Source organism: Pinus tabuliformis, chromosome 5_2 (genome assembly GCF_031772625.1).
Source record: "Pinus tabuliformis cultivar Carrire ecotype Pingquan chromosome 5_2, CPIR1, whole genome shotgun sequence".
Taxonomy (NCBI): Eukaryota; Viridiplantae; Streptophyta; class Pinopsida; order Pinales; family Pinaceae; genus Pinus; species Pinus tabuliformis.
The window spans coordinates 714,323,784-714,335,760 of record NC_142306.1 but is presented as its reverse complement, the minus strand read 5'-3'; the positions used below and the strand labels follow the sequence as shown (position 1 = coordinate 714,335,760).

The 11,977-nt window shown below is 39.7% G+C and overlaps 1 protein-coding gene across 1 annotated transcript; it reads right to left on the bottom strand.

Annotated features, from left to right (window-relative positions):
- Nucleotides 1-3,286: 3,286 nt before the first annotated feature.
- LOC149161172 (uncharacterized) lies at nt 3,287-4,402 on the bottom strand. Its single transcript, XM_089434797.1, has one exon. The coding sequence runs from the start codon at nt 4,400-4,402 to the stop codon at nt 3,287-3,289; it is 1,116 nt and encodes a 371-aa protein (XP_089290923.1).
- Nucleotides 4,403-11,977: the final 7,575 nt, after the last annotated feature.

Sequence of the window (11,977 nt, the reverse complement as noted above, 5' to 3'; positions counted from 1 at the left end):
TCACTGTAACTGCGTCTGAATGCAACAACTATAATTTAAAACAATCTTTGTCCAGTCATAATAGTAGAATAATTATATATGGCACTCACAAATGCATTATACTTGTTGCCATTTATACACTTAGCTTATCAGAACATGCCAGCCATATAGACCCTACAACTTGGATCAACAACTGGAGTGTCTTAGAGAGGAGGTTGAATGCCTTACTTCAGGAGCCTTCATTCAACAATTCAGATATGAATCATAAGAGATGAAAACATGTTCACCAACAATCGCAATGTGTATACAATATACACTTGACCAATTCTACAGTGAAATCAAACCTATCATCAATGCCCAAATTCTAAGTATTTCATCTAACATATGCAAGCAACATTCAAACTCAGCTATAGGTGATGAAACCTTAGCTCATTATTTTATAATTTGCTCAATGCTGCAAAAGATGAATATCTGTGCATGAAGCTTGTAATACAATTTATACGCACACCACATAAATCAAACCTTCAGACTCTCGTTGGATAATGTATAATTTGTTCTAACCTTTGCGCATTGGTTTATTTGTCTTCATTAAGACTTGCAACCATCTGGTCTCCACCAGTTTGTTTATCGTATAATGCATATCGTGCATATATACTATATAAATAATAACCATAGTTTGAACATATGCGTGAATTGGCCATGAAACTATTTGCCCCAACATATTTGTCAATACAACATTTTTCCAAAAAGAAAATCATGATATTATATTGAGGATATATATACAAGATATTCATATAGTTCTGTATGAGATTGAAAACTCATGAATACTACCAATAAGCAACATAGCACATCATGTAAAACAGATTACCATCATGCTGTATGTTCATATGATCAAATCCCAAAATCAGAAAGGACAAAAACCATTGCATCATTCAGCTGATTGGAAGATAAAGAGCAGAGATGGAAGAGAGAACATATTTGGCAGAGAGAACAATCCTCAAAAAATTTTAGGTTCCTCCACTTCCAAAGAGACCATAAGGTGATGGGAAGAATAGGCCGAAGAGTGTTTTGTCGTCCCCACCAGGCAAACGCTGCATCAACAAAGATGAAGTTAAGATGCTGAAAAGAAAAAAAACTGTGCAAGTTCATACCAAATTTGTTGCGAGACAGAGCATTTGAAGAAAAGGTGGAAGTTTGTCTCCTCCTCCATTTTGCAGAGAACACATCTACTGGGACCGTGCCATGATCGCCTCCTCAAGGAATCCCAAGACAATTTTTTGTTGAAAAGCACCAGCCAGGAGAATAAGGTCACTTTGAGGGGACATCCAAGCTTCCACCAGAAGACTGGAAAGCGTTGTCTGTTCGATTTGATTGAATTCGAAATGAGGTCGAAATATATATCTTTTACAATTGCATGAGAGGAAGAGTAGGGAAGGGACCAGATTAGATGATCATCATTTGTAGAGCGCAGGACTCCTCCCAGCTGGAGAGAGGAAATAAGATTGGTCCAAAGTGGGAGCAGGTCCCGTGGAAGACCTATGTCATCAGCATCTCGAAGCATGGGTGAAAGTCCACACCATTCCTTTATGATGCGGTCCCATGTGAAGTAGCCAGATCTGCGAAGGAAAAAAAGAAGAGGAGGAGGAACCTGTAGCATGCCCTTGAATCCAGCAAAGGAGTCCAGGCCAATGAGAATCTTTCTGCCTATGTAGATTTTCCATTTAAGATTCCTGAGAAAGTATCGTTGGACCCTTCTGAAACTGAGCCATATGGCGGAGCCCTGTTGAATGCCAATAGAATCAAATCTGAACCAGAATTCAATGCCTCTTCCTCTTTGATATTTCTGTCGAATGATGTCGCTCCATGGGTTGGAACCAAAAATACCCCTCCAAAGGGAGTTACAGACAAGAGCAGTCCCAAAAGTCTTAATGTTTAGAAGACCCCAATCATCAAAATTTTTTGGTAATGTGAGAAGGTCCAGCTTTGCAAGATGAATTTTCCTACGATCGGCCTTGGCTCCCCAAATAAAGCTGGATATAATCTTGTTGATAGCTTGGATAATACTTGCCGGGAGGAGGAAGAGGTGACCCCAGAAAACTGAGAGCTGGGATAAAACCGATTTGACGAGCACAATCCTGCCACCTAAAGAGAGGGAGCGAAAACTCCAGAGAGCAATCTTATTGAGAAAACGGTCGACAAGCCAACGCCAGTCTGCCAACTTGTAGGAACGAGCTTTTAATCGAAACCCAAGATACTTGATGCCATCTGATAGAGGTTTGGACTGAATTTCGAAGAGCTGGGATATCCAGAGAATCAGGTCCTCATCAGAGCCATTATGGTAGAGAATTGATTTAGCTTTGTTGATGGCAAGACCAGAAGCTTTGTGAAAACGGTCAAGGATGGATTTTATGCACAGCCATGAAGCCTTTGAAAGCATAGCAAATAAGAGTACATCGTCGACAAAGAGGTTATGCGATATATTGATATTCTTGCAGATCCTTATCGGAAAGTATTCTTTCAGTGCCACAACACGATTGATATGAAGACTCATGGCATCAATAGCAAGGATAAAGAGAAGGGGAGACAGAGGGCATCCTTGCCGAAGGCCCCTTTCAGCCTAGAAGAAAAGGGAAGGGCGACCATTCACCAATATAGCATAGTTAACATTTTCAATGCAGCCCATAATCCAGCAGATGACTGCAGGAGACAATCCAATTTTGGCAAGGAGGCATTGAAGATACCCCCAGTCAATAACATCGAAAGCCCGCTGCAGGTCAATCTTCAGGATGGCTGCTTTGGAGTTGTTGATAGAAATGGAATGGAGACATTCCTGAGTGGTGGCCACTGCGTCATGGATGTTCCATCCCTTTAGGAATGCATGCTGGTTTGGAGATAGATAATGGGCCAGAGTTCCTTTTATTCTAAGAGCAACGATTTTTGTGATGATCTTGAAAGAGATGTTGCAGAGCGAGATAGGGCGGAAATCAAGGAAGTAGGCTCATCCTTCTTGGGAATGAGAGCTGAGAGTGGAGGAGGATAGGTTGTGGATTTGACTAGATAGCCTAGAGGCCTGGACCATGCTTAGCAGATCTCTTTTAAAAAGGTCAAAGAAGTGAGTAAGGAAATTAATAGTCCAATCGTCCGGCCCAGGGGCTTTATCCTTTTTGAAGGATTTCATGGCCTCGAGGAGTTCATTCTCATCAATAGGACAGAACATATCCTCATTCATATCATGATCAAACATCACTGGCATCGGGTCTATCCCCCATCTTATATAACTGAAAGCAATATCATTTGATCTGCTATACTACTTTTTGAAAAAACTTACCGCGTGTCGCGTGATATCCTCCTGCGAGACAGCCTCATTCCCCTGGTCATCCTTTATTTTCCAAATAAAGTTCCTCTCTCTTCTTGCATTGGCAAACTTATGGAAGAATTTTGTGTTTTTGTCACCCTGTTCTAGCCAAATGGCGCGGCTTTTGAGCCTCCATTTTTCTTCTTCCTGTTTTAATAAGCAGTATCTTCTATTCTCCAGAGTTCTGATGCGGCTTTTCCTTTCAAGAGAGCAGGAGGAGAAGTCAGTGGATTCCATAATGGACTCCAGTTCCTGTTGAACCCGTTTTAGGTCCGCCTTGTCTTCCTGGTGTTTTTGGTATTGCCATTTTTTCACCATATCCCTGAGCTCGGATAGTTTTTCCCTGAAAGAGGAAAAAATGAATTTTGTTTTTTCCCTGTCCTTGATTTCTTCCCATGCGTTCTGAATAAAAAGATTGAAGGCAGGGTCAAGAAGGAGGCTGTTGTCGAACTTAAAAGAGTAGCCTCTTCTGAAGATCTTGTCAGGCCAAGATAAGAGAATGGGGAAGTGATCAGAGATCATGACATTCTCCACAGACAGCTTCGGCAGGCCTAATTTGTCAATGAGACTAAAGTGGATGAACACTCTGTCCAACCTTTTGGCAATGAAGGCATTTCCTATTCTTCCATTGGACCATGTCGGCCTGTTCCTAGCGGGAATGATGTCAACCATATTTATGTTTATCAACTCAGAATTGATGAGGTTTGCCAAGACATTGTTTATCTTACCTTTTCCCCAAACCTCGCTTGAAGATAAAACAGAATTTGTATCTCCCGCTATGATGAGGTTGTTCATATTGAATAGTTCAGATGCGAATACCCTGTTCCAGAAAGACAATCGGGACTTGTACGGAGCATATAGATTAAGAATGTTTATAGGAAAATCAATTCCACGAATTGATACTGTTATTAATATTCCAGCGAAACATCTGTAAGCCTTTGCCTTGACCTTGGACGGATCCCAAAGAGTAATCATGCCCCCCGAAAGCCCATTCGCCTCTGTAGCAGCCATGTGCCAAGAGGGCAGCATTCTCCGAAAGTATGACAGAGAGTCCTCCTTCCCATGCATAGTTTCCTGTATTAGAATGATTGAGGCCCTGGAATGAAAAAATAAACTTTTTAGCGTGATGAATTTTGGGTCCATGCCAAGCCCCCGGATGTTGAAGGATAAAACAGGGATCATTTTGGAGACTTTGCAGCCTTGCTTGCTCTAAGGGGCTATGGATACGAATCTTCAAGGACGGGAACCTCAACAAGAGACAGATTTCGGATTCCTTCATTTGATGCAATGGTTCTGCCTCTGAAGTGTCGAGAGCCTCCCCGACCTTTCTTCCGGACCATAATATTTTTGGCTGATTCCGGACTGATCACAGGCAAACATGGGTTAGGTTTGTGGATCGAGAGGGGTTCAAGCTGAAGAGAAGCTCTAGTTTGAACCAGGTCGAGATCGCTGTCAAAGAGATTGACAGGGGAGGAGAAAGGGGAATTTGGAGGAGTGGGTCCAACACAATGCAATTTCTCCTTCCCTTTGTTAACAGCTTGCCTGGGTTGCGGAGACGAAGAAGAGATGGGAATGGGGATAGAGCCAACTGAGAAGTCATTAGTGGTAGATGGCGCTGATTGAGGGATGGGAGTGAAATCCTTTGGATTAATTGGAGGCGGAGAAGGAACAGGGAGGTCATCAATGGGTTCGGTGAAGGGAGGGGTGTGCCTGGCTGTGGGAAGACCATTAGCAGGGCGAAAAGGAGAGGAAGGGCTACCTTGAGGGCGGGTTTTCACAGGGGATGATGGTGTCGAATGATTGCCATTTAAGAATGATTTCCTGTGGGCTCTCCTGTGTTCATATAATTTTGCACTGGGACAATTTTTGCCCAGATGACCTATTTTTTTGCAAGCAACACAACGGAACGGAATTCCCCAAAAATCCAACCTTTGGGAAATGGTTTAATCCTTCCAACTTATTTCAATATGGTCCGGGAATCCCCCCTTATATGATCTCTGAATTAGAATCCAGGCAATTCGTTTGTCTCGTTCACCGAGACACCAGGGGTCAACATAAACAAATCGGCCAATTGCATTGCCAATCATCTGAAGGGATTCACTTGACCATAGTTCCAGAGGCAGGTTGGGGCATTTGACCCAGATTAAGTTGTTGACCGGGGTATTTTTCAGAGGGTTGAATCCTATGTACCATTTGTACAAAGCAAGGAAGCTGCGCTTAGAAACCCAAGGCCGACATTGGATTATTCTCGCATCTTCAGCATTTTGAAAGTGAAAACAATACCAATCACACAGAAGGCTAGAAATGATCGGAACATATCCTATTGTCGGTTTCCAGAATTTGGCCAGCCAGGTCCTCATTTCAGCGTCCGACATTTCAGGGAAATGCCATTTCCCAATGAGAGCGTTTTGCTGCAGGCTTTCTAGTCTTTCATCCAGCTGAGCAATGTCAATCCGGAGCGCTCGTGGAGGAGAGGAAGTATTCGCGGTCTTATGCTGCCTTTTGGGCCCGCGATCCATATTCTTGAAACGTGGCATCCATTTTGGCATATATGGTTTGACTAACAGGCTGTCCATTGTTGCCAGGGTGGCAGCCGACCATGCATTCTCCACATTGACAGCGGCATTAACAAGATCCTCAGATGCAATGGAGTCGTAAGCCGCCTCCATGCACTGCCAAATGGGGAGAAAACGAGGAAGGGGTACGGTGGGTAAAGTATAAAATTAGATTAAATCAAAAGTCTGACCAAACTCAACCACCTTTCAAACTCACCGATTAAGGAAATAAATGTTCTAGCTAGTGAAAAAGGAAAAAGGATCAGAGGATCGGACCTCGATGTACGAAAGGAATTTCGAAATCCCGAAACGGATCTATCGTACCAAGGTTAGATGCAGAGAGTAATGCCTGGATGCAGACAGACACCGGAAAGATGGAACAGCCGGGAAAATGCGACCGGAAAGATTTTCCAGGGGACCCTAGTTCGATTCGCTCCAAGGAATTAGCAGAGGGAGAGTTCGATGACTGAACCACTGTGGGGAGCAAAAGATTAAGCAAGTTGTTCATCACAAAGGATGCAACAGCAGTATACTTTTACTATACACCACCAATAGCCAATTTTAAAACGGATATCATTGCAGGGCTTGTAAAGAATGAAGTGGTTTCGAAGCTTGTTAAAGAAAGATTTTAACATCCTTCTGGCAGAAAACAGTTCATAGCCTAAAACAGTAACACTGAAGAAATTTTTAACAAATCCTGAATAATTCTGAAAACATAACTATTCGAGGCAACGGTTCTGTAAAAACTAACCTAGAGCAGGAACCCATATGCCCGGAACGCGCGTCCTCCAAGAACCGAAAAGACCATCCAACAGTAAAAGCCAGGAGTGGAAGAGGATGGGATGACGGCCGGCTTAAGAAATAGGAAGCTTGTGGCAAAAAGAGCAGCAGGAGATACGACCAGAGCGCGGGTAGAAAGCTAGCTTGAGTCAGAGATTCAGATGGGCATAATCTTGCTCAGAGCGAGGAGACCATGTGCCATTCTCGGCATGAGTTCCTCGGCAGGATGGAGAAGTTTAGAGTGTTAAGACCATGGTGGATGTTCTTTGCACAGAGAAACAAACCTGCATGCAAGGTTGGTGGAGTCCTTTTGAAGACGAATCACAGGAGTCTCATGAGAGACAAGTGGACAATGGAGGTGACGAGCGTTAAACGCTTGAAGAGCTTGGATTCGTTGTCAATGCGGCGGGGAGGTTCCATGGATTCCAACACGTTGCGTTCAAGCTCCGCTCCAGGCATCCATTCCTCAACAGCGCTTCTCACCTGTAAATCCAAGTTACAGTGGTTAAATTTCAAAATAGTGAACACTATGGGATTTGGGATAGAGTTATTTTGTAGGTTCTGATCATTTTGAAACCTAAGCTTCAATAGTTTTTGGTATCCTTTGTCAATACAACATTATCACAACATCAATGACAATACTAAATATAAACAAATAACGTAACGATAATCGACAATTTGATTTTCTATACAAACCTTTTTGCATATATCCTGCAGCGACACAACGTCTGACCATAGAACCTCCCATTGCCGAGATCACATTCTAATATATGTACAAAAACGTTCATATATGCATAGCAACATTCTTCAAACAAATCTAATAAAATTTACAAGATCGTAAAGAACAATTTAAGTGAATACTAGTTTGAAGAGGTTCCATAGAACATTGTTTGGTAACAATAAGAATTTAACTACAGATTTCCATCCATAACCACCAACAAATGCGAATTCCACAATACGTTACATGGCTGGCCGCGGATAAATGATATCAATTTTAGCATAGGAAAGAGGTTACACAAAGATTTGAAGCCATAGCAAGAAACCAGGTACAAACATAGTTAAAACCTAACGAATCCCAATAAAACCATAAGCCAAAGATTTCCAATCTTGGGAACCCTTGTTATTTGATTATAGTCGCACTTTAATTTTAGAAGAGATAATGTTGAATCATTTATTTGGAGGGCAATTACACTTGGTATATATAGAGGTCGATGATGTATTTTTGGAGAAGCGGACTAACCTTCAAGCTTGGAGTTGATCAACAAAATAAGAGGGAAAAACAAATTTCAAATTTTTAGAAAATTTGTGCCAAAGATTGAGGTTGACCTCCATTACACCAATTTGAATTTAGTCTTTATTTCCCTATGACTTTTGTTTTTTCAAGCCACAAATTAATCTTCCCAAAAGCCTTTTACTTTTAATAAATGATGAAACCCTTCATAAACATTATTTAATTTAATTTATAACAAAATTCCCTTTTGTTTTAGCGAACAAGAAGCTGCCACATCATCACACCTTTTGAGGTTTTTGACCACAAAATGGATCCTTTATCTTCAAACAAGCAAAAATCCTAAACCGTGAAGGTTCTCGTGGCATGCAACATACCATCGGAATCGGCTCGATGAGGAGCATCTAATGACGATGACCTTGAGATCAATTTAATTGATCTTCATCCTTAAAAACCTCAAAAAATTTGGGGCTACTAAGGTTTCCAACCATCCTTCAATTGGAGCTTGCAACTAATGCAATCAAGACATATATTAAGAGCATTCAAGGCCCGATGTTGACATCAATGACAATACCATTCAACAATCTCCCCCTTTGTCACTGATGACAATACATACTCCTTCCACAAGTACAACTCCCCCTGACTTCATGCCTTGATCTTCTTCTCTTGATTTCTCTCCCCCTTTGACATTAATGGCAAAAGGTGACTCCCTTGACAAACTGTCTGTTTCTATGGACCTGTAATCTGTCGGTGCTCCCCTTAATGAAATCCCTTCATTTGTCTTCCTACAAGATGTTTGTCTGCTTCTCTTCCTTAAAAACAACCTATCTCTCCTTGACATGCTATGCTTCATATGGATTGCCACAACAGATTCTAATTGTCAACAACATGGGTCCTTTCACGATTTTGTCCTTAACTTTTTCTACCAAAACTATTACTCCATTGAAATTGCCCACAATATTTCTTCATATCTACCAATTGTCAACCTGTCAAAAGATAGATCTTTAAAATCACAATAGACTCCCCCTTTTTAATGTTTACAGGAAGTCAATATGTTGAATTCCTCAAAATAATGTGTGAACTAGCTCTTCGGTTGGATCATCCTAAACTTCAACATCTTCCATTGGAGATTCATTATGACCTTTCACTTTTACAAAACTTGAAAGCATGATTGTTGAGAATTTCTTATTTTCTTGGTCTTCATCTGCGTTATTTTCTAGACTTTCATGTACCTAGTGTTAGGGCTAAAAAATTCCATCTTGAACTGGCAATCGCGAGCTATATGCCCATAGTTATGGCATTTGTAACATTCAATGTTGGGCTTGAATGATTGAATTAGTGGCATATACTTTATGTTGGAAAAATCATTGTGAAACCTATTTTTCGATATTGCAAACATTCTTATAGGGTTTTGATAATGTTTTTCATATATTCTTCAATTCCTAGCCATATGCCCAAAGTTAATGAAAAACAATAACTATTAAACATGTTAGGGTACCTAGATGAGATGTCATGTCTTGATGATCTTTTGTAGTAATTCTTCTTTGAAGGAGGTACAGTCATTTGTTGATTACTTGTTGGAGCAGGAATGTTTTTATGTTTCTTCGGTCCTTCATCTCGATTTGGTCTTTGAGGGATCCTGTTATCAGTCTTCTCATTGATCGTGTTATGGAGGGACTTGGAGTTGTACCTTCGTCGCATGGGGCTTTACCTGCTTCTTTTTCCTTCATCTTCAATTTACATTAGGGGACTTTTGAGGTCTAAAATGGGCCTCCTAAGAAAAATGTACAACTAAAATATCATGATGTCAACCCTAGGGGATGATTCACTATTTTTGGAGTAAAAAAGTAAAAATATTAAAAAATAATAAAATAATAAAACTACTTTTCCAACTCATATTTTCAACTTATCTACCTAAGTTTTTACTCAAATTTCGAGGGGGAGTACTCGTCGGATGCAAAATTTAATTCTTCATCCAATGAGTGCCCATGTTGCATACTTTAAATGGACCCTACTGTACGAAAAATGAGAAATGCATGAAAAAAAACATTATTGCAATCATGTTTTTCATGTATTTCTCATTTTTCGTCTATTAGGGTCCATCGAAAGTATACAACATGGGTACTCCTTGAATGAGAAATTAAATTTTGCATCCAATGGGTGCTTCCGCTCAAAACTTCAGTAAACCCATAGGGAGATAAGTTGAAAATACGAGTTGAAAAAATAGTTTTTTTCTTTTTTCCCTCTAAAATTTGATCATGTAATGTAATCTTATTTTATTATTTCCATTATTTTTTAATAATTTCCTTAGGAGGCCCATTTTAGACCTCAAAATTCCCCTAATGGTTTTGTCGTTATTATTCCTTTCATCATCCAACAATTCTCTTTCCTAAGCTTGTTTATTTCAATTAGGGCAACGTCAAGTTATTTTTGTTTTTTAAGCAATATCTTCCTGAAATCTTCTTTTCAAGACTTTCCTTCTTTCTTAAACTTCTTCTACTTGTAGCTTTAGAAGAGTGACCTTTTCTGCTTCTCTATTAAGAACTTTAATTTTTCATTCTGCCTTTCATTTTCCTTTATGAGCCAGATAATTTTTGTTGAAGATGCATCTGGTTCCTTTTTTTTATCAACTTCAGATATGTACCTTTGACCATATTTCTTTAGTTGTCTTACTGAGTATTTTTCTTTCATTTTTGCTTCCTGCACTCAAAAGAGAAACTTATTCTTTGAGTGTGTGATTTTCCTTCTCTGTGTTCTTCCATTCTTTGAAGGCATTAATTAATTCTTTTTCCATGTCCTCTTCTGCTTCTTCATCATCATCATTGTTAGATTCTTTGATATGAGGATCCACATGATTATCAACATATTTATCTTGACCTGTATGTTTTTGACCTTCATAGAGATCTTGAAGTTTCTCCCAAAGATGTTTGGTTGTTGAGCATTGACCAACTTTTGCTTTTATAGTGTCTGGCAGAGTACCAAGAATTACATTCATGGATTTTGTATTGTACCTTCTAGATTCATCGATAGATGTGTCTCTAGAGACAATAGAGTGACGTACACATCATATTCTTGAGCTTGCATGTAGGCTTCCATTTTAACTTTCCAAAATGCAAAATTTGATTCATTAAATAGAGGAATTGGACCAACCTATTTCTCTTCATTAACTATAATAGGTTCTAAAATTGTTTCAATATCATGGACTTCCTTTGATTCCTTTGGATGCTTAGTGGCTTGCCTTTTTTATATTCCCATCTTTGCATTCTAAGATCTTCCTTCCAACTGTTAAACTACCATTGAAGGAACCTACTATGATTCCAATTGTTGGAAATACTGATGGGGGGTGAATCAATATTTCTTATCAATTAGTATATTTTTAACTTCACAAAGCATTATTAGCATCAAATAAACATAAACATTCACCAACGCCATTCAACAACACATAATAATAAAAATAGTAGACACATAATTTTAGGTGGAAACCCCTTTGTGACAAAAACCACTGAACACTTATTAATATTTGTCTTTTAATAAATTGTACATCAATGTTTTCAACTTTAATCGAGGGAGGCTCTAACCCCCTAGTTTATAGGCTCCAACCTGTCAGACGCTCCAAAGCCTTGGTTTACAAGCTCCAACCTAAAGGATGCTCCAATACCCTGTTTACCAGTTGCAACTAGACAAATGCTTCAAAAACCTATGCAAGCTCCAACCTACCCTAGCACCACCCTACCATCTTGAAATGTTCTCAGGATCCAACTTGAAGGATACTCCACTCTCTTTACTTGCACCAACCGACCACTCTAATTAGCTACTGGACCATTTTTCACAATTTTCAGACTGGATCCACTTGTGCTTAGAATCAATAGAAAAACAAACTACAATATAATATTTGTTAGTCAATTCTGTCTTTTCTTAATCTTCACATCAAACCTAAAAATCAATCAGCATCCATTGTCATACACAATTATGTGTCTTCCCAATCTGTACATCAAACCCTAGCTATCACAACAAATCCACTGTTGCTAGTATATCAAATTGCAAACCCTAGCAGCTCACATCAATGACCCAATTTACTAT

Excerpts from the sequence above, each read along its gene's own strand:
- LOC149161172 (XM_089434797.1), bottom strand. The coding sequence starts at position 4,402 with ATGCATGGGAAGGAGGACTCTCTGTCATACTTTCGGAGAATGCTGCCC.